Source organism: Macaca mulatta, chromosome 4 (assembly GCF_049350105.2).
Source record: "Macaca mulatta isolate MMU2019108-1 chromosome 4, T2T-MMU8v2.0, whole genome shotgun sequence".
Lineage (NCBI taxonomy): Eukaryota > Metazoa > Chordata > Mammalia > Primates > Cercopithecidae > Macaca > Macaca mulatta.
The window spans coordinates 32,196,338-32,219,653 of record NC_133409.1 but is presented as its reverse complement, the minus strand read 5'-3'; the positions used below and the strand labels follow the sequence as shown (position 1 = coordinate 32,219,653).

Below are 23,316 nucleotides of genomic sequence, written 5' to 3'. Positions count from 1 at the left end.
GTTGGATGCCGATAGGAAGTGCATGAAACATGGTCTCTACCATTGCAGTGAGAAACAATGGTTGAATGCCATAATCATTATAATACACTCTTACAATGGAAGCATTATGTTTTTCTGGTATATTATATTGGAGAAATTGGTTTCCCAAGACAGAAAGAAAGAAGATTTTTATCTAACAGGACAATAATAATTAGACCTAAATATAAACCATTTTCATATCTAAATTAACTGCTTGGTAACTGAGTGCTAGTTTCATATAACAGAAAACAAGGGAATTAAAATATAACTAAGAAGATTAGCCCAACTTGCAAAAAGACATTATGGACAGACAGTATTACATTCTTTGGATTTTAAAGTAAAATCAGTAAGTCTTTGATTTGTTTTTGGTTAATAATGGAAAGCATTTTCCAAACTAAAAGAAAATGAAATTAATACTTTACTAATGGTGCTAAGAAAAGCTAGCACACCCTCTCATCCCACTCCAAGCAAATCTTTGCCTCCGGATGTTATTTTGTATTTATTTTGCAGTGTTTATTATGGCAGTCCAAGATGTTTATGTCTTAAAGAGACATTGGTCAGTTTATTTACGGAGAGACAGCTTCTTGAAGTGAAGGCAGTTTACTCTGGGTTTGGGTTAAGCTACATAGCACTAGAGAGAATGAGTGTGGCTGGTTTCCTCTTGTGTGTTCACTCATTATATCTTTAATTTCTTTTCATTACAAGCACTTTCTCTCTCTCTCTCTCTCTTTTTTAATCCTGTAAGGTTTCATATGATTTGTCCTGTGAGAAATAGTTGAGTTTTTCTGAGCAGTTACCCTGTACAGGAAATGAAAGAAACAAAAGGCAGAATGGGTGGCAGGGCCTTGGCCCCTTGCTTACCACCTTTGCCTCCTGTCAAAGGTGACACCGAAATAGCTGGAGAACTTCTCAAGGCACTCAGGATAGAGAGCAGTCTGTTGTATTTGACAGAATCACTGATACTTCTCAAAGAAGGCTTAGGATTGACTAGCGAGAGAGAAGGGAGGCAGTAGTTGCTTGTGTTTGTGCAGTAGGGCTGGACCAAGGATTTTGAAAGATTCTGTCATTCCTTTTTTTTAATGTATTGCCAACTAACACAGAATTAAACTGTAAAACCAGCATAAGAAAGTTCAACCGGCCGGGCGCCGTGGCTCAAGCCTGTAATCCCAGCACTTTGGGAGGCCGAGACGGGCAGATCACAAGGTCAGGAGATCGAGACCATCCTGGCTAACATGGTGAAACCCCGTCTCTACTAAAAATACAAAAAACTAGCCGGGCGAGGTGGCGGGCGCCTGTAGTCCCAGCTACTTGGGAGGCTGAGGCCGGAGAATGGCGTAAACCCGGGAAGCGGAGCTTGCAGTGAGCTGAGATCCGGCCACTGCACTCCAGCCTGGGCGACAGAGCGAGACTCTGTCTCAAAAAAAAAAAAAAAAAAAGAAAGTTCAACCAAGTTCTCACTTTTCTCATTATGACTATTTCAATGCCATTTCAGTAATATTGAATAACATTTATTTGAAATATTGCTTCATAATATAAAAACAATATTTTTAAAATTGTTTTTTCTTACCTCTGCTTTGTTGAGTTCATCAGAGTGTACTAACACTCTGATGGGAAATCCAGTTTACGGAAGTGCAAGAACATGACAAAAGAGAAGCTGGCAATGTGATATCTGGTGAAGGCTGGAGAAGGGCTGAGGATATGTTTTGGTTAGGACTGGTGTGGCGTCTTCATATCCGCAATGTAGTATTTTGCAGGAAGAGTGAAGCTTCATCTTGCAAATTAGAATATATAGGGCATTCCACTTTTAATTATTTTCCTCCACTTTAGTATTATTTTTCTTCCCATGCTTTAAGGAGTGATTTGGGCATACATTTGTTTTCTGAAGTATTCTCAATACACTTTTAACTTAATATTCAAGTCTTGTATGTTTCAAGTGATACAAGGGAAAAGCAGGACCATCTGCCGCTTTTTCTTTGTGGATCTGAAATAATCTTACACCTCTTAAAGAGACTTTTTGTAAACACTGCCTGTGGCTAGTCCTTATAATTGGCTACTTCTCCAGTTAAAATGATCCTCAAAGGTATAGTTTAATTTATTCAATTTGAGTCATTTGAAAATAATGACTAAATACTGCTTGAGTGGCAGATCAAGACATTAATTTTGCTAACCAGTTCAGTAGTTCAGTTATGATTGTTGTTACAGATAAAGAAGTTTTCTTTCAAATTGATAATTAAATCACTCAATCTTTGTGAAGCTATACTTAGATAACCATCTGTATTTCACATTTTCTGGAACTTTTTTGGTATCAAAACATACAAAGTTACATAACTATAAAAGCACTAATATGTTTTCATATCATTTTTACAGAATGGAAAACATCAACATTTATTGTGGATGCTAGGCTTAGTATATCAGTTATTACAAAATAACACAAGGCCTTGAACCTCCATCTAGAAACCTGATAGAAAATTTTAGGAGAATGTTTTGTTACCTATACATATGAAGGTTCTCTAATCTGGTAACTGTACTGGTACAGCAAAGCACTGTTGCTAATTTCCTAATGGTGGACTTGATAGGTTGATTGATTATTTATTTATTTAAAAGATACTTTATTAATGGATGGAAAGGGCATCTGCTATTTTCATGTTCCATGTTTTATATTCCTGTCCCAAAGTGACTACATTAAACCTGAAACAAGTGATTTTTTTTTTACACAGTCATTTCTCTTTAAGCTTATTAATTTCTAATTATACTTTGCTTGTCAATATGGTGTTAATTTATCCATTATCTAATTGACTGGTTTCTTTTGGGGTAAAAGGGGTAGAGGCAAGGAAACTGATATAGGCCCTGAATTTCAAATTGCTTAGGCCTGCAAGGATGTTTATGGCCAATCTATTTTGACAATTGTGGAAAGGATAATTCTCATAATAAATTTGAGAATTCTAGAGATACTAGAACAGCACATTCTAATGATCTCTTCTGTTCTATAAATAATACCATTTTGGATTTAATTGGATCATCTGGATATTCAAATAAAACTCTATTCTCTTGACCTTTCACATGTACATATTAAACTATCCTTTAAATATTCCACAGTTAACAAGTGGAAATATTGGTTTACCACAATAATTCATTTCCCCCGCCCCCCTCCTACCCTGAAACTCCAACATTAAAAGAAGACTGGTAATCAGGAAAGCTAGAACTGATTTGCATGAAACTGACTCACTTTCCTAAATTGACTCTGCATGTCTATGTCTTTTTTGGAATCATAAATTATTCTCACTGCTGGTTTGGATAAAACTAAAATCTATTTTCCTGTACCATTTGGTGTGTTCATAAAGTGAGTCATAATCATTTTTTTACTATGGAAAAAAGATCAGTAAGGGTGAACTTAGTGATAAATAGGACCTTCTTCTAAATAGTTACCACATGAGGAAAATCCCTTGTATGTGAAACACGAAGTGTTTTTATTTTTGTTTTCTAGTTTATTTTTATTGTTATTAAACTTCTTTTAAGAAGTATAAATGGGGCTGGGCGCAGTGGCTCACGCCTGTAATTCCAGCACTTTGGGAGGCCGAGGAGGGCGGATCACGAGGTCAGGAGATCGAGACCATCCTGGATAACACGGTGAAACCCTGTTCTCTACTAAAAATGCAAAAAGTTAGCCGGGCGAGGTGGCGGGCACCTGTAGTCCCAGCTACTCGGGAGGCTGAGGCAGGAGAATGGCGTGAACCCGGGAGGCGGAGCTTGCAGTGAACTGAGATCGCGCCACTGCACTCCAGCCTGGGAGACAGAGCGAGACTCCATCTCAAAAAAAAAAAAGAAAAAAAAAAAGAAGTGTAAATAATAGTCTTTCCATAGCTCTATATTTAGAGGAGTTTATTAAATTATGTCTTCTCCAGTTTATTCCTAGGTTAAATTTTACATAATTAGGTAGGGTTTATTTTCTTTCCCAAACTAGTCAATCAAAAAACATAAATAAGCGAAATGTAGAACGGAAGTAGGGAAGAAAGTCAAAAGGATGGAACGACTGCTGTCAGGGACAGCACAGTGCCTCGGGGCATGGCATTCATTTTTGGCATGTGGAGGGGCAGTATATGTCATGAGTAGCTGTAAGGATGAAAATAAGGGTCCCTTTCTTTTTGGGATCAGAATTCTTTTTACTTTTTTTCAGATCTTGAGATCATCATAGCCAGATAGTTGACTGAGTTTTCACTGAATTTTCTACCTCTTGGGAGATTGGGACCAACCTGGAATGTGCGTGTTCTGGGGAGACTGTATGTGGAAGCGTTAACTGACTCAGAAATGTCTCCAGTTCAAGATTCAACATTTAGTGATAGTTTATTTTATTGTATTTGGGTATCACACAGTGTACAAAGTAAAGTCGCACCTCTAGTTCTGTGTTTAATATAGCTCCATTGCCAGCAGCTACAGAAAAAAAAAATGCAGATATACTAGAAGGAAGTAAAGTATGTCCTCACTCCCTTCTAGTAAGGAAGGGCTACATTGTTGCATTCTCAAATATATAGTCTCATCACATACTTCTATTGACTCCTTTTGGGGAAGAATATAGATAATTTCCTCTAAGACCGAAATCTCCAGTGTGGGCAGCAGTGTGAGCAATGGGGAAAGGAATGTCAAACTGTTGGTGTAGCTAGGGACTGGCTAGCAACAGTCGTAGCTTATATATTTATTGTGCTTTACAATCTCAAAGCACTTAAAATGCATTTGATTATTTTAGATTTTAGTATAAAGGTAGATTCCTCTTTAAACTGTTTAAGACGTTGTTACATTTGTTGAAAAAATCTGGCTCTTGCTTGAAATTCATTTGTGATAGAAATTTGGAGCAGCTAAAATAGTAACTGATGCTAATAGTACAAAAGTGAATACTTCGATTAAATCTCAGCCAGAACACTTTGGTAAAGTTATTATTTAACCTTGTTTAAAAACTTTTCTAATATGTATCTGCCAGTTTTCTTTTTAAAAATAAAACTTAATCTTTTGTAGGTGATTCAATATATTGGATTGCCTTGACATCATATTGAACAACAATTTTCATTGCACACAGCTATAGATATAGAAGTGTAACTGTAACAGTTTACAAACTGTTTATATGTCAGATTATTTTGTGGTCATGTAATTGTGTCTTTTGAAATTATTATATAGCCAATTTTCCAATTAATGAAATATTTCCACTAGTTGGAGTTATGTTACCACTGTATTTTAAGGACTATGAATAAAAATGATAACTATTTTTGCTTTCTTGCCTCCCCCCTCCCTCTGTCTCTCCTATGTTTCTTCCTCCCTTTCTTTGTTTCTTCTTTCATTTTTTGTGCCTGTGTATGTGATGGATATGTTAGCCTCAGAATTACTTGAGAGCCAGTATGGGCAAGAAAAGGTGTGTGGCAATTAAAATCCTGATATTGAATGTCTGAAAGTAGCTGGGAGAAAATGAAGTATCTTCTGAAGAAAGTTGTTTTGGTAGTTCCAACAGTGAAGAAGATCCGTTACTATTTCTTCCTGGATCATTGTAATTCTGAAGAAGGACTGAGGGGAAAGATGATCGTGCTGGTAAATACCCTGCTTATACCAGAAAAGAACTGAATTGAGGGCTGCTCCACGCACATAAAGGGCTGTAACAATCAAAGGCTTCCCGAGGAGCCAGACTTGCTGTTCTCTTTCTGAACTTTGGTCCTTTTCTGATAGTACATATTTCCCATTTCTCCTTTTTATTCCTCTTGCCTATCAATGCACTTGCGTCCCCCAATACACTGTTCCCCGCAAACCCCACATCCAGCCAGCTCATAGTCTTCTTACAGCTCTCTCTCTCTCTCACCATCGCACCCCGCCCCCCACCCCGCGACCGCCCACCACACACACACACAGTCACATTTCGAGTTCAGATTCAGAGTTAAGTCTTATTCCGGGTTGAGGCCTCTAGAACTTGACTTCTCAGGCTTCTTAATGGGGGATAATAGTTTTAGATCATGAGGAAATACTTCACTATTGCACATCATGGGCAATCTTGGAACTAATAATACATATGACATTAGAGGTTATGATGAAGGAGAAGGAAAGTGGGTTTTGGAGTCAGCCAGAGCTGAGTGTCACTTCCAAACTCACACGTTGCTAGTTGTGTGACTTTAGACACTTCTCTGTGCCTCAGTTTCCTCTTTTGCAAAACAAGGACATCAATGACTCCCTTACAGGGCTTTTGGGATAATTACATAATATAATATAGTCAGAGGGTAAGTGGGTAATATAAAGGAGGTACAGTCATTTGTTTTGTTTTGCTTTTCTTTTTCTAAGAACATTTAAAATAAAGTTACAATAATCTACTATGTTAGTAAGATGAAATGTTATTGCTTAAATTTGGAAAAAATCTCAATTGGTTTGACCATGATACTTGTTTAATCTTACTTTTTCAGTGGAGGATGAATTCCGGACAAATTATCTTTGCATTACAAGAAGTTACACCCTGTTTGTAACAGATCAACCATGAATTTGACCAGAAATAGTTGCAGTTGTATTGAGAAAGAATCTAGTTAGTTCCTCTGCTATGAAAATATATCCATGGAAAATATATACTGTCTTTATTTATGCCCATTTATAAAAAATGTACTTTAAATAGTTTCCTAATTTTAAGAAGACTCAAGACAAAATTACATTTTAATTACTAGTTAATAGTACTCATTTCATTTCTATAATTCTCATATATATACTTATTCCTTGAAATTATCATGCATGTACATTTTTATGGACACTATCACATATCATGAATGAAGAAATAAAATTTAGTTATGTGTCTGACTTGTAGAATTAGTCAAAAACTTTTAACTGATATTTATTTATATGCAAAATATTTATTATTATATTGAGTGAAGAACCTTTTAATTTTCATAACTACCTTGCAAAAGAGATGATGCTACTTCCATTTTGCAGATGTGGGATGGAGGCTCTGAGAGATCAAACAATGTGCCCAAGGTCACACAAGCTGCAACTAGTTAGTAGAGGAATTGAGACATTAACACAAGCTGTCTAATGCTGGCACCAGTGCATTTTCCATTTTCTTTACTGTCTCCTTTTGTGAGGATGAATATCTATTCTTGTTATTAGCTGTATATATATATTCTTTTTCTTCCCAGTGTTATTTATTTCAATATTTTAATAACCACTAATGTGAACAGCTTTTAATTCAATAACATTAGAGAAGCAGAGTTAAATTTGTCTCCTCTGAGAGCTTATACATTTTCACTTTTGAGAAAAGCAGGGTTGGGATAACTTCCACAGGACACAGTCACTAATGAGGACTCAGGGACATCACCTTGCAGTAAACAAAGTGTGAAATCTTCCCTTGTCTGGAACTACAGTGATCATCTCCAGTCTTCCTCTTTCTTGTTGCACATGAGAAATGGGGACCCAGAGAAGTTAAGTGACTCACCAGTGGTTACGCAACTGCTACTAGAACCTAAATCTGAGGATAGAAATGAGGCCTTCACTTAATTATGAAGCCGAATTTGGAGAATAAGGCAGGAGCTCGGATCAGACATTAACAGATTTATGTTGCTGCACTCTCTCAATTCTTCAAATCAATAATTTACCGACCATCTGTTGATGAGGTAAACTATCAACAGTTTACCCATTACAGAGACAGAATCAGAGTAGAAAGTTAACACCTTCTGTGACTAGTGTAGGAACTTTACCATAGGTTGATAAAGAGTTTTTGCTCAAATTTGAGAAGGCTGCTGGTTTGAATACTATATGATTCTATAGTCTTAAGGATCTGTTACTGGTGGGTGGAGAATTACAGTTAAAATTGATGTTATTTTTTTCTTCATTTATATTTCATCCAATGTATGAAGATGAATGTTAGCTTTTATTTCTTTTTCCTTTGTAATAATTATACTTTTATTTAAGTTTTGCATCAAGGATTTAGACCTTCAGCCATTGTCAGAAGGACTACAGGGTAATAACTTTGAGTCAAACACATGGGAAGACCAGATAGTAATTTGCCACCATTGTCATGTCCTGGTTTACTTAACCCTTTTTCCAGCATTGCCTATGCAGGTGTAGACCTTCCCAGTGAGTGCTTGTTGAATAAATGGAAACATGAGAAACATAGAAAGATGTGCAAAAATAATTTGGCTACTTATACTTGACTGGGTAACACTCAGAAGAAAGATCGTATATGAAATCATCCGAAAGGTCTCAAACCTGGGGACATATTTCTACCTAACATCATTCTGTAGGATAAAGTTTGTTTCTTCTTGGTAATATATGTTTTAGCTGAAAATGGAATTAGAATTATTTTATACATTGGGAATAGATCTAGTGAGTTGAAACACTTATCTCATAGGGACAAGAAAGAAACACCAGAATAAGAAACAGGAATAAATCACTTAAAAGGTTTATATTTTGGAAGAGGAAGAGAGAAGTGGAAAATCAATTAAGCCAAGCAGACTACATGAACTGTACAATTGGTAGAGAAAGGGTGCCCGGAAATAGGCAGCCAGAAGCCAGAGCTATTGCAAATTCGTCAGAAAGCAGTGATCTTGAGAGGGCTAGGAATCACGGTGGGCAGAGCAGCCGTGCATCCTTCCATGACAACAGGAAGGTTAAGGTGGGTCATGAAATTCTGTGCTGCACGCTCAGAGGTACCTCCTCCTGCAAGGGGTGGGCTGTGTCCTCTGTGAAACACTGGTGAGGCCTTCAGCTAGGGTGACTTCAATCCCCTAAAGAGATCCACAGATAGAAAATATAGAGAAGAAAAGACTAAATGTTGAAGATTCAGGGGGATCTGACATACAAGAAATGATGCTCATTTCTAAGCAATGAAGGGGGAGCAGTGAAATCAGTTAGTGAGGCCCATGTGTCTATAATTAGAATGTTGATTAAAATAAGAAAGTGGAATAAATATCTCCTAGTACCCTATAAGTAAATCTCCATAGGCTCAGATAAAGGTGGATTCAAAAAACAAATATTACTGAGAAATGTAATATATTCTGAATTGAATAGGAACCAGGTTCTCTGAGTTAGCAGAATTCTCTTTCTTAATTCATGAGTCTCTAAGAATAAGAATTTCTCAATAAAACAAAGGGAACAAAACTTTAAAAACTATTAACAAATATATTTATTGTGGTGGCTTTCTCCCCTACTAGATATACCTTGTTAGAAAGTAGTATCCCTTTTAGTTCCAGGTGGACAATTAAGCAGGTAATAAAATTGTTTTTCCCTCATTCAGAAAGAAAGCACATGACTTTGCAAACATGTTATATTCTCCTTGCTCTATTTTTTGTTTTCTATAAAATCAGAATTTTCTTCTAATAAGTATGATTTTGTTTTTGGAAGTAAGTTACAGGCACATGTTTACAGGTTGATATTATATAATCCAAGGGGTAACAGAGGCTGAACCACATAGTGCTAACATAGATTGGAGACCTGTTCCAGGTGACCACAATCCTTCACAGTTTTGTAAAGCACAAAAGTAGTCTCCAGCTCTATGATTTCTTCCACATTTTGTCTTTCTCCAATCCCATATGGTATATTCAATTCTGGTATGCACTCTTGTGTTTCTCACAAAAATACATGATGAGGGTGATGGAACTAATCTTAAAACAGTTGTTTCTGTGATGATAAATCCTATGATTCCAAATGCCAGGCCTTAATTCTGAGCATTCTCTAGATCTCCCGGTCAAAACAACACTGTCCTTTGAAGGATGTTTCTCTTCCCTGATCTCCTATTTGTTTTGAAGGGATAGTGTGTCTTTGAATTTGCAGAATTATCTTTTGCTTCTTAAAACAACAGCTTGAAAACACATTTTTATAAGGAAAAGATGTTTCTTCTCCAGATGTCATCATTAGGCTGTTACATCTTATAGCCTATTGATAATATGTACAAAAATTTCTTGTCTTCTAAAAATGCAGAGAAGCACATAAGACAACCATCTGAAAGTATCCCTTCTTTGAACTTTTGGCTCTTTGTTGTTAACTATGCTTGTATGAAGAATATAGCAACTACTGGGAATGTTGTTTAGACAGAGCAATAACTGACATGTCCATTTGTGGTCCTAATGGCTAGAGCACCTGTCCTGGGCATCTGGTTGAGATAGCAGCATCATGAGTCTACAATAATCTCATGGAACCCTCTAGTGTACAGTGCTGACTGATACCGATTTCTGTTGTTTATCTTGGACTTTTCGCTTCTTCTGCTGCTGTTTGTTTTCTCGTTGCTCTGGGGTTTCTTTGCTGGATTCCAGACCTTTGCTGTCAGGTATTGCTTCTTTACTTTCTCCTTTATTAGGTTTTTTTCTTTTCCTCTCCCTTCCTTTTTTTCCTGAAATGAAAGGATAGTCTTTTAAAAATTACATTCAATTATGTTCTATTTTTTAAAAAATTAAATTAAAAAAGACTTAAATTTCTTAGATTATATATCATAATGATAGATGTTAAATATCTACTATTTAACTAATTCAACCATTATTAAGTCCGTGGTGTATTCCAAACAATGTAAATGTGAAGCACATATATGATATAATAAGGCAACTAACATATGACAGTTTGAAATCCAAATAGTTTTGTTCTTCTAAGTTTGGAACTTATTTTACATGATAGTTATTTATGCATGTTTCATGGAAAGTTTTAGACAGATTTCTTGCTGTTGAAAACATTTATTCAAATGTATATTTTGGTCGGGCATGGTGGCTTACCCCTGTAATCCCAGGTCTTTGGGAGAGTGAGGTGGGAGGATTGCTTGAGCCCAAGAGTTCAAGACCAGTCTGGGAAACATGGTGAGACCTTATCTTTACAAAAAATTTAAAAAATCAGTGAGGCATGGTGGTGCATGCCCGTGTCCCAGCTATGCAGAAGGTTGAGGTAGGAGAATTGCTTGAGCCTGGGAAGTCAAGGCCACAGTGAGAGTGAGCCCTGATAGTGTCACTGCACTCCAGCCTGAGCAAGAGAGGGAGATTCTATCTCAAAAAAAAAAAAAAAAAAAAAAAAAAAAAGGAGAGATTTTTTTATCTGGCTCCTATTTTTAAGGCACCATTTTGTATTTAATGTTTTTCCAAGTAGCAGTTACATAGTTATAATTTGTCAAGATATTTGCCTGCTATCTAAGAGAAGAGAACTTATTTGCATAACAAATGCAGAAATAATAATTTAGGATGAATAACAAGATAATTGTATTTTAACACAAATATTTGTATGTTGAAATTAATTTGGATTGTAATTTCTCTACTTGCAGGGTGATGATGACTATAACTGATCAATAACCCTCTGGTACAAGCTACCAGGGCAGGTTGAGTCTCTATCCAGCAAATGAGTAGATATTTATCGCATGTATACTGGATTTCATGCAGGCCCCTGACCTGGAGCTGGGTTTGAAGCATAGATTTAACTGAGATTCACATTATGAGAGGAGAAATTTTTAAAAGTGGAATCAACATGACTTTAAAGGTTTGGATGTGAAAAGGTATTATTGTAGCCAACAGGGAGCCACTTGAAGAACTGGATTTTATTCTGTCGGCATTGGAGAACTGCTGGGAGTTTTAAAAGAAGAGAATAATTTGATCAAAGTAGATAAACCTGGCACTAAATTGGATGATTACTTTTATTTATTTCTAAATAGTGAATTAATTGGATGCTTTGTTATCGTGTACACCTTTTACATATGCAGTCTACAGTGTAGTCCAAGGGCGTGGTTTTAGTAACATCCATAAACAAACATATCCCAATGAGAAATTACTTAGATTCAAATCAATATTATAGTAAACAAAAACTAGGAATCAACTATTCCCTGAGGTATGACAAATTCTGAATATGGATCCCACATACTGGGCCATTTAAAATTTGAAATTAGACTTTCTAAAATAAGTCACTTTTGACAAAAATATTTTGAAGAAATTGTTTGCAAGAGAGAACCAAAATATTTTCATGTCCCAAAGTAGGCTGCAAATATTGAATTCAGTGGTTTGGCTTTCCTTTTCTTGGGCTCTGGTTACAGAATCCTAGGGAGTGGTATTATTAATACTGCATAGGTATACAACGCCCATACGGTCTCCTTGGATTAATGATTTTATGCCACATCTAGCTTTCTCATGAGATTGTATTTATAAAACCTTCCAGTTACATTATGAAAGCTTTCCTTGTTGGGTTTAGCACAATATACCTTCAAATTCTGGAATCTAAAAGGACAATTAACAAAAATCAGAATTCATCCAAGGGTGAAGCAAATTGTTTCAGACAGACAGAAAGGAACAAACAACATTAGAGTCAACTATTAGGCCTAAGCTGAACTACTTATATTCTGATTACTCGATTCCATTATTCTTTTCACTGAAAAGAATTTTGCTGGGTTGATAAGATTTCTACAGAAGGGATCAGGGCCTTCTTTCCATGCTGGATTTAATGAGTACACATTTGATGTGCTGACTTGAATATAATAACCAAACAGGGAAAACTGAAGAGTAAGTTTACCTTTCTGAACACGTAGCATAATATAAATTTTATAAAACTGTACAAACAGAAAGGGAAAAATACTAGTTTTCATGCTATGTGCTTAGTTTTCAGAAGGAGATGGCTGCAAAGGTTGGATTACATAATATTTCCTTATTGAGGAGCATTTTGGAGGTGTTTGAGTTCAACTTGAAAAAATTGTCAGCGAAAACCATTCCAAAGTTCCATAAAAACTACTGACCCCAAGCAAAATGTTATTTTTATGGAAATCATCCAGAAGTTCAGTGTTTGACATTATTCTCTTGATGACGGTCCAACATCTTACAGCTGTGATCCCAACCATAATGTTTTGGACACATAAGAAATGTATTGTTTCTTCCTTGGTCACAGATTGATTTATATGTTTTTTAGTCACTTGTGACAACATCCTCAACTGGCAATGCATTTCTGCTTATTAGCAAACTGCTATGATTATTTCTTAAGACAGGCCTAAACATTTTTGGAAGTAGATTGAAACTCAGTATTATAACTTTATATCCAAAGAATAACTAGTCTGGGCAGTGAGTGGAAGGGAAGGCTCTAGTAAAGGAACAGGAAACTAACACATTGTACATTATTGCTGCTCAACAGAGGGCTATTGCACAACAGAAAAATGTTTTTTTTTTTTTTTTACAGGCCATGTGTTAGTGGTTGGAAATGCTAACTACCCTTTGCATAAATATATTTTCTTCTTGTCCAAGAAATAAAATAGAAATACAGAAGAGTGGCTGTAGTCCATTAAAAATCACGTGGAATTTGGGATAATTTTGTAAGGTTTTCATTAAAGGGGACTTCCTTTTTTATTCTGGTGACTTTTCATTGATGTGGTTAATATTTTTTCAACCTTTTTTTTGGCAATTTTGCAAAGTAAGCATTCCAGTTATGACAATCTGACATATATATACTTATGTGTGTATATATACACATATATATGCACACATATATGTATATATACACACACGTATATATATACACACACGTGTGTGTGTATATATACACATATGTGTATGTGTATGTATATACATATACACGTGTGCTTTGCCATTCATTCAATATTCATGTATGTGTGCACGTGTACATGCACGTACATGCCTGAACTGGGTTTTGGAATATTCTAGTGATTAAAACAGCATTCATCTCCCCTTGATGTTCGAGCTATGAGGGTGTTTGGGTAGAAAACATCAAAGAGAACTTGCTATTAGCAGTCAATTACAATCTGAGCCCTTGCAGAGAAGCACTATGGTGTCACATTTAAGAACACTGTCCTTAGGGTCAGAAAAACGCTGTTTTCAAATTCTAGGTCTGCCACCAACTAGTTGTGTGACCTCTGGCAAGTTGTTAATATTTCTTAGGATTAACTCTCTGTTATATCTAAAATGTGAATAATCCTTAATTCTTGCTAAACTTCATAAGGATTAAATGTGATGCTGGTAGAACACTTAGCATGGTGCCTGGCATATGTTACTCATGGAACAAATGACAACTAATGTTATTAACCCCTTTCACAAACATGAACAAAGCCCCTACTCCGTGCCAAAAATGTGTGATAAAACCTGGGCATATAAGTGAGATATGGAGACTGCCAATAATCATAGTCACATGCCAATGCTAAAATAGAGGTGTGTACAAGGTCCTGTTGGGGATACAGTGGGAAAGCATTGAACTCCATGAAGAGAGACTGAAAATGATTTCAGAGACTGAAAATAACTCCCCTGATGTAATGATGTTTGAGGTGAGCCTAAAAGAATGACTGTGAGTTTACTAGGCTGATGAGGGAAGAAGTGCCTGCCAGGCAGTGAACATGTACTAAGGCATGCAAGGACATGGTGAATCTGGGGCATTGAAAGTCGACTTCCTTGGTTTGATCAGAGTCTATATATAGACTATTACCCAGAGAAGCTGGAAAGATATATGGGCTTCAATTGCCATGTTGGGAGTTTGTCCTGAGGACCAGCGTGCTGAAAACTAGAGAAGGGCAAGTATCGAATTCAGATAGCAGGCCAGAGTTTGGATGTTTTTGTGATGAGTTTAGAAAAGGCCAATAGGCTATTCTGACATGTGACCTTATTTCCTATTTCAGAAAATTGCTGTAAGTAATAAGATGCCATAGAGGGAATGTAGTCAGTGGTTGGTATTTGTTTTTGAACCTTAATTTTTGAAAGAGTAGCTAAAATCTCCATGTAGACCAAAAAACCATATTTATTTAAGATTTTGTTGCATACTAGTATCACATAATTGAATATATAATTGATATTTTTAAGATTCTGAAATTATTTTCTGTTAGTATAAACACATACAGTCTTTTACATAAACATTTCCTATGGCCTTCTGCAGACAATGTTCCCAAACATATTTTTTTAAAATACAGATTCCTAGATCCCACCCCTGGAGATTATGATTCAGTTGTTCTTATGAGGGGCTCAAGAACTTGTAATCAATAACAAGTTCACCTCCCCCTGCCAGTTTATTTTGATGTGCAACCACATATAAAGGCCAAAGCTGCAGAGCAATAGAAGACCCAATTTCTTTTAATATATACTCTCAAAACTTACTTCAAATCACATGGTTCCTCCTTTGTTTCTTTCATTTTTCCTAATGAATATCAAATAAGCTTTTGACTTACTGTAGCTACTAATTTTAAGGCAAGTTTTCTTACTAGATACATTTGGAATAGGCACCCAGATATAAATTAAATTAGTTGCAGGTTATCTTTTTAAAATCTGTTCAAGTGCATGTATGAACTAGAAAAAATAAACATGTAAAAAATGACAAAGAGAATGATCCTGAATTATTCTTCCTAACTTATATAGTACATATTTAAATTCCAAGTGAAAATGCAAACCGTAGAGCACGTTCAATATCCTTTAAACATAATGAGGTTATGAATAAAAGAGTTTATATCCCTAGAATCACAACTGTAATTCATTTATTGAGAACCACTTAAATTGTGAATATAAGCTATTTTCTTGATGTTTGGATAAAATCCGTCTATAGGTCTTCATAAAATCTGCTGCTTTGTGAATTTCTTGCAAAGTGTCACTAAGGGGAGCCATTGAGCTGTAAGTACTTCACTTCCCAAGACAAACTAGCTTATAATTTTTACCCAAATGCTAAAAATGTATTCCACATTCCAGACTGAGGGCTAAATATCACGAATTCTATGACTCAAACCAATTAAATAAGTATTACATTTTTCTTTTTATTTGGTGTGGAATGAAATTCAACCGGAAACCCATGGCTTTATGCCTTCCATAAAGCACTTACGGTGTAAAAGGGTTGATCTTATTATTTTTGAATCTAGAGTTGGACCTGATTTTGATGTATGGAGAATAAAAATTCCAGCTTGTGTTCTTTTCTGTTTTTGTTTTTTTTTTTTCTTTTGAGACAGAGTTTCGCTCTTCTTGCCCAGGCTGGAGTGCAATGGCACAATCTTGGCTCACTGCAATCTCCGCCTCCCCGGTTCAAGTAATTTTCCTGCCTCAGTCTCCCAAGTAGCTGGGATTACAGGCGCATGCCACCATGCCTGGCTAATTTTGTATTTTTAGTAGAGATGGGGTTTGGTTTTACCATGTTGGTCAGGCTGGTCTTGAACTCCTGACATCAGGTGATCCACTCGCCTCGGCCTCCCAAAGTGCTGGGATTACAGGAGTAAGTCACTGCACCCGGTCTGTTTTTTTAAATTAAGATATCACTGGGAAAATGTGCAAGGAAGAGGAATTGCTCTAGTATGACTTTTTTCTTTTTTGGGGGCAATTATAATGTATTGTGTAGATACATATTTATAGGCCTATATTATTACCAAGTAAATTGAGAAATGCATAGAAACCGTTTGTCTTTTGTTTGTTTTAATAAAATAGAAAACTTATTCTTCTTGCTGTAAATTTAACCTAGGAATTTACAACAAATATAGTAAAAATATCAAAGAACGAATGTCTTTTGCTTTTTGATAAATAGGCAGACACTTAATTTCTCCAAATTGAAATTTAAAGCTACCTGATTTACCTATGCTGTAGGTTACACATGAATTCTATTGCCTTTTCTATTTAATTTTCAAGATGCTTCTGATTAATTATTCAAAGAAAAATAATTTGATACATCATTACATACTTTACTAAATGCTGTTAATTTGGGTATTACCTTGAGCCCACTGTTACAAAGATAGCTCTGATCATTAAAATATATTGAGATTGGAATAACATGTTATATCAATTTCAAAGGACCAGTTTAAGAGATGCAATCTATTTGTATCATGTTGTTTTGGGAATTCAGAAACAAGAACATAATGATTGGAAGGCATTGAATATAAACTTTAAGAGGTGAAAGCAGATAAACCCAAGCTTCTTAACGTGACCCTCAGGGTCCTCGTCTGCTGTGATATCTACTTACTTATCTACTTTTATCTGCTTATTTATCTACTTTGCTGGGCTCACACTTGTCTTTTTAGTCACCCCTGCACTTGTCCCGCCATAATGTTTCCTGATCCCATATATTGGATACATTTATCTAAAATGCAGTTTCTAGATCCCTTGCCCTAACTCAGACTTACTGTTGAATTCTCTGGCCTTCAGGGAAACCTTCCTCACTCTCTTAACCTCTTCGTAGGCTAGACTATTTACATTTCTCCTCTCTGTATTCTCAGCTCCCAATTAGGACCCTGCTGCAGATCAAGATGAAGATGACCTGGATAGTTTGTTTTTTAAAATAGTAAAAATAATTATAACTAAAATTCAACACACACTTTTATTAGGTTGGTGCAAAATAATTGTGGTTTGTGCCATTACTTTTAATATGTACCAGACCAACTTCTAAGTAAGAGTACGGTGCCTAGAAGCTCTATTCAACCCCTGTTCTACAGATGAGGACAAGGAGGGTTCCTAACCACAGCACCCTTCTGCTTCCACATTATTTCTCAGTAGAGCACAATGTGACATGCCATCCTTACTTATGTCACTTCAGCTACTGAGGCAAGGAAGGAATGCAGCTGTGGACTAACTTTTTAAAAGAGAGGAGTTTTATAAAAATAAAGATTTGGAGTGTACTTTCTTAATCTCTGGAAATTTGAATTTACTGGGCAAGAAAGAGCTGCTTATCAGAAATTAACTCAGAACTTAACAGCATTTGGAATAAACTTTTTGAGTCAGAACCATTCAGCACCATCTCATTCTCTATTCTCTTTTTATTTTTGCTACAAGCCTATATTTTAGTACTTCCAATCCCCCAACATATAGAGGTATGATATGTATATGTAACTTGAAAATTATATATCATTTATATCTAATTTAGAAATAATTTTCCATTAGACTACTACCATTACATTTTTGAAACTTTAATGAAATTATCACATATTTTCATATTTTGTTATACTTAATACTAAAAGAGAGAAAGAAAAATTATATAGCTTTAAAATTTTAAAATCCTACTGAGGTTTGAATGCAGTCCTATTATAAATCATTTCCCCTTATAACAAACATCATAAATATCAGTAATCACAATTTTTTAGAATACGTGTTTTCATAGTCTGCTTTAAGCATAATAAACTCTCTTTTGCCAAATTAAATACCTTCCTTACAAATGGACCATTGCCAATAGGCCTTTACAGATTTTTTTCTCCATTGTTTAAATAATTTTATTATCCACTAAAGATTCAGAATCTGAAATTTTGAATTTTGACTCAATGTCCTGATAGAAGTTTCCATGACCCTTTCATTCAGGCTAACTCCATTCCACCTCATTGCTTCTGCTGCCTGAAACCCCAGCCTGGAATCCTTGCTTCCATTTAAAAGGCCCATTAGCTGGAGTCCAAAAGAAACTATTAAAGGTATTAGGTACTGCATACTAGGATGTCTTCCTGCTCTATATTAAAAGAAAAGTTAAAAGTGATCGGGGAGAAAGTACCCAAAGATTTTTTAAAATATTGGCAATGTTTACAAATTTTACTTATTATAAAAGTAAAGGATATTCTGTATTTTATTGTATAATATTTTAAAAGCTAGCAGGCTATTATAATTTATATTAAGTATTTTAAATTTTGCATTCTTTTATATGTGGTTATTTCTCTTGAATCAACTACTTTTTGGTTAAAAGTTCATTTGCAGTAAGTAATTTTTTTCTTCAGTGCAGAAGTTCTTAAATTAACTTTGAAATCCTATCTATCATCTTAGGTTAGATCTTACGTATTCCTTTCATGACTGAGCATAGTGAAAGTTAGTTTTTATGTAGAGTAAAATAAAACTTGTATTTGAATTTTCCCTATTTTTCTTTAGTTAAATGTGTAGGCTCACAGCTCATTCGTTCGTGCTTAAAATACATGTTCTGGAATCAGTTTATGATAAATATTCACCAAATGCCTTTTATTTTTTCTAAGAATCACTAAGCCAAAAGCATTGTCTTCATCTTTGATGGAATATAACTTTCCAATTAACAGAAAAGTCCTTCATTTCAAAAGGCTGAGCAGAATGCTACTTGAAAATTTATTCCAGCTGGTTAAATTAAAGAATTGAAAGAATTCCAAAGAAAGAATATTCTCTGGGCATTTATCATTTGATTTTCATTTGGATAAATTTCCATTTGTTCTAAGAGTTTGTCTTAGAATTTTGTTCTTTTGAGACAGAAAAAGAAGAAGTGTTGATAGCCGTGTTTGGCACTGCTATACTCACTCCCTTACTCAAATTGTCTACTGGGTTGTATGGACAGGAGCGGATGGCCTCATACTTGCTGACATGTTTGCTGTGATTGATTATACAAGAAATCTTGATATTATTCTACTCTTTCATCATGTTATGCACTAGTTGACTATGCTATCTAATTCTCATTCTAACACAGCCCACTATGTGTTTCTCTGAAGCTTTTTATTGGTCTATAGGGAAAAATGTACCTTTAATCTGGAATTGCATCATGTGGGGAAAAATGACTCCAGTTTCTTATTTGTACTACTCTATGTATCATGTGGCCCACTCCATGCAATTTTAGCCACAGATAATACACATGTTTATAGTGATGGTTTAATGTTTTCAGCTATTTATTAATTACATATGTAAAGATGATTTTCATGCATCTTCAAACACGTTCTTGAATAGTTTCACTATGCTTCAGGATTTTACTCATTCTTCTTTTGTTGCAGATTTTGCTTCAAACTAATGGTTTCTTAACTAGTTTGAAAAACATAGAAAACCCCACTCAACCTCTACTACATTAAAATCTGTGATAAATTTTACCCATAATATATGATAAGAGAAGTATTTCATCTATAGCAGGTAATGCAGATTGTTCGAAGTACTTTTTCTCCCATTCTATTTGTTGAAGCAAATGTCTATTAATCAGAAATACTTTCAACATCCATTTCCACAATCATCAAGGTAGCTCCTTATAATTACTTCATCAACAGTGGTTACATATAGTACTTGGAAGGGAATACAACTGATTTAATAATCTTTAAAATTTGTTTGGAGGTTAAGTGTTAACTAATCTAGAAATATCCACCCTGTAATTTAGCAAGATTAGTAAGATTTTATTGTATCTATTTTACAGCTTTTCTCTGTGCTTTCTCTATCATGATTGATGAGGGTAGGTTTGGAAGTGTAGACATGGGCAACAAAAGTGTATGTATGTTTGTGTGTGTATATATTTTCATATATAAATGTATATGCACATATTTATTTATAGGTCCCTTTCCACCACTGACAGAAAAGTTATATTTTTTGGGGGTGAACTTTAAGTATCAATTCTAAGACAGCCTGTTTTCTAAAGTAATTTTTAATGATTCTGAAAAGAGTGTCATCCTTTTACAAGAGCTCTTTAGAAGTCTGAATCTTTCAATTTAGTGATTTCTGTAAGTTATATGACTTTTAACTTTTTCTTTTCAACCATATTTTCCATGTAGCATATTAAGACTTGTACCCTATCTACTTTTTCCCTTCACAAACTCTCAGAATGTCCTGAGGAAAATAGAATATGGCTTTCTAATAAGCATCTGATTAATGCAGAAGAGATCAAAGAATTACTTTCATTCTTTGGATAGTCAACCTCCTATGCCTAGACTTTCCCTCCCAACGTTAACATTATCATTAGTAGATTTCACTCCTCTTTCTTTGCTACTAACTAGTGTGTTTCCTTCTCTCGTTTGATTGGGTCCCTATGTGCAACCCAATATATTATCTACTAATTTTAATTGATATTTCTAGGCCCTTTTGCAATTTGTCAAGGTGATATTGAATTTTGTTTCCAGTTTTCATAGTATTAGGAAGAACAATTAATGTAGTAACAACTGCAAATATAAAGAACTTACTCTTTATAGAAATTCAACCTTAATTTTGATTTACCTATTATTGAAAAGGAAATGCAATTCACAGGACTGGTTATTTTGGAGTAGGATGGTTATATGATTTGGCTGCTTCCCTTCCCAAATCTCACCTTGAATTATAGTTCCTATAATCCCCATGTGTCGTGGGATGCACCCAGTGGGAGGTAATTGAATCCCGGGGGTGGTTACCCTCATGCTGTTCTCATAATAGTTAGTGAATTCTCATGAGAGCTGATGGTTTTATAAGGGGCTTTTCCCCCTTTTGCTCGGCACTTCTCTTCCTGCCACTATATGAAGAAGGATGCATTTGCTTCCCTTTCCATCATGATTGTAAGTTTCTTGAGGCCATGCTGAACTGTGAGTCAATTAAACCTGTTTCCTTTATAAATTACCCAGTCTCAGTTATGTCTTTATTAGCAGTGTGAGAATGCACTAATACAGGTGGGATGGATAGTATTGGGAGATTCCAGCAGTGATTCCCTGATCTATTAGCATAATTTTGTGCACAAGGGGAGACATATGAGGCCCATATTCCTGGTACATTAATAAGCACTGCTACTCTTGCTGTAAGGACTGTGGTAGCTCCACCTTTCTCTTTGGCAAGAGCCTGAGAACAGTAGTGAGTCTATAAATATTCGTCGAATGAATTAAATGAACAAGATAAATATTGTTCCCTTTTCTTGATTTCTTGACCATGACTTAATTTGAGTTAAAGTTGGAGAAGGACAGGCATAGACAGACATGCTTTGGTGTTACTCTGTCATATGCAGGCATGCTGTGATTACCCAGTGTCCCAAACAACCTGTCTTAATAAGTCCCACTTATTGGGGAGTACTCGGCCAGTTAGCTACTTCTGTTCCAATATCAGCTTCAAGAGATTACAGTGAACTCCAGAGAGCTATATCATGTTTTCAGGAATATCATTTTGATTTGTCCTGTTTGGTCCTTTGGGACCAAGTCAATGATGAATAACTAGAGTATCCCTAAAGCTGTTTTAAGAAATGGCATTAGGAAGTCCAGGTTGGAACAGATAAGTTAGGAAGAATTCCATTCTCTTCTCTTGTTTCCAGAAAGCATTTGAGTTCTAAGACAGTTTTAGTGATTTGAAGACTTCAAAGTTTCCCTGAGGTTGGGAATGTGGACCAGAGTCCATCTCTTAGACCAGAGCTGGAAACAGTGGCCTACCAAAAAGTTTTTGAGATTGTTTGGAGAAAAAGAGGTGGTCAGGAAGAGGAACAAATAAAAGAGAAATAGAGGAAGAGAGGAAAGGACTTGGGATGGTTGTCAAAAGTTGAAAGATGACAAAACAGCCTTGTCTTCCTTAATTATCTTCTATAGCAAGCATAAATGATGCTTTATTTGGTGGAGTTGAGAATGTAGTCTTCCTTTAAAGTCATGAAATATGATTCTAGCCCATCTCGCCTGATCTTGGGGCTTTTGTATCCTCTTTTGAAGTGGTACTACACAGTCTCAAAAGCCTGACTTCCCCTTGAGTTTCGAATAACTGTGGCTTTTGTTGTAATCCATTGAATTTTGCTTTCAGTGGAATGCCACCAAAATGAAGGACCATTGGGTAGTATGATGAAACTTTCCATTTAAGAGGGTGTGACAAGGACAGCAGATGTTATGTGCAATGCAATTAATGGGAAGAGAAAGTCTTAGGAAAGGCTTAAGCAAATGAGCTGAAAATTAAAGGAAATGTGACAATTCCTGAAAGAATGAACACTGTCTTACTCAATCTCTAAGAACACTGTCTTAATCTCTAAAATAAATATTTCTCATTTAATTGAAGTATTTAAGAATCAAATAAAGTGACCCTGGAAATAAGAAGGCCAGACGAAATAGATAGAAAAAAAGTTTTAAAGGGGTAAAGAGCTTGAAATATCCCATATTTTTTATTTTGTGAGTAAAGTAAACTTCCTGTGTACCATAAGACCTAGTTAAGGTAATGCTATAGTTTAGATATTTGACCCTGCAAACCTTATGTTAAAATTTGAGCCCAAATGTTTGGGGTGGGGCCAAATGGGAAGTGTTTGGGAGTCATGGGAGTGGGTCCCTCATGAATGACTTGGTACCATTCTCATGGTAATGAGTGAGTTCTCACTCTATATTAGTTCCTATGAGAGAGTTTCCCAGAGAGCTGCTTCTTAAAAAGAGCCTGGTGCCTTCTCTCTCTCTCTCTCTCTGTTGTCTCACACATTCTCTCTTTTCTCCTCTAGTCATATGATCTGCATGTGCCAGTTCCCTTTTTTCTTCTGTCATGAGTGGAAGCATCCTGAGGCCCTCACCAGTCAGATACTAGTGCTATGCTTCTTGTACAGTTGGAAGAACTGTGAGCCAAATAAACCTCTTTTTTTGAATGAATTACTCAGCCTTAGGTATTCTGTTATAGCAACACAAAAATGGACTGAGACAGGTAGAAACGGGGATATGTGATCAATGACTGTATATAAGCCATTCCCTTATCTCCAGAGAATATTTAGAAGAAAGAGTAGTAGTCAGGGAGT

At 35.6% G+C, this 23,316-nt stretch overlaps 2 protein-coding genes across 2 annotated transcripts in view; one reads left to right on the top strand and one right to left on the bottom strand.

Moving 5' to 3' along the window:
* LOC106998157 (uncharacterized) overlaps positions 1 to 23,316 on the top strand; it is a 102,225-nt gene that overhangs the window by 57,511 nt on the left and 21,398 nt on the right. The window lies entirely within an intron of this gene.
* The window catches only part of RSPO3 (R-spondin 3), a 75,947-nt gene continuing 61,762 nt past the window's right edge, over positions 9,132 to 23,316 (bottom strand). Inside the window, exon 5 of the mRNA XM_015137486.3 lies at positions 9,132 to 10,351. Coding sequence (XP_014992972.2) covers positions 10,164 to 10,351 — 188 coding nt within the window. The 3' untranslated portion in view covers positions 9,132 to 10,163. The remainder of the gene's footprint in view (positions 10,352 to 23,316) is intronic.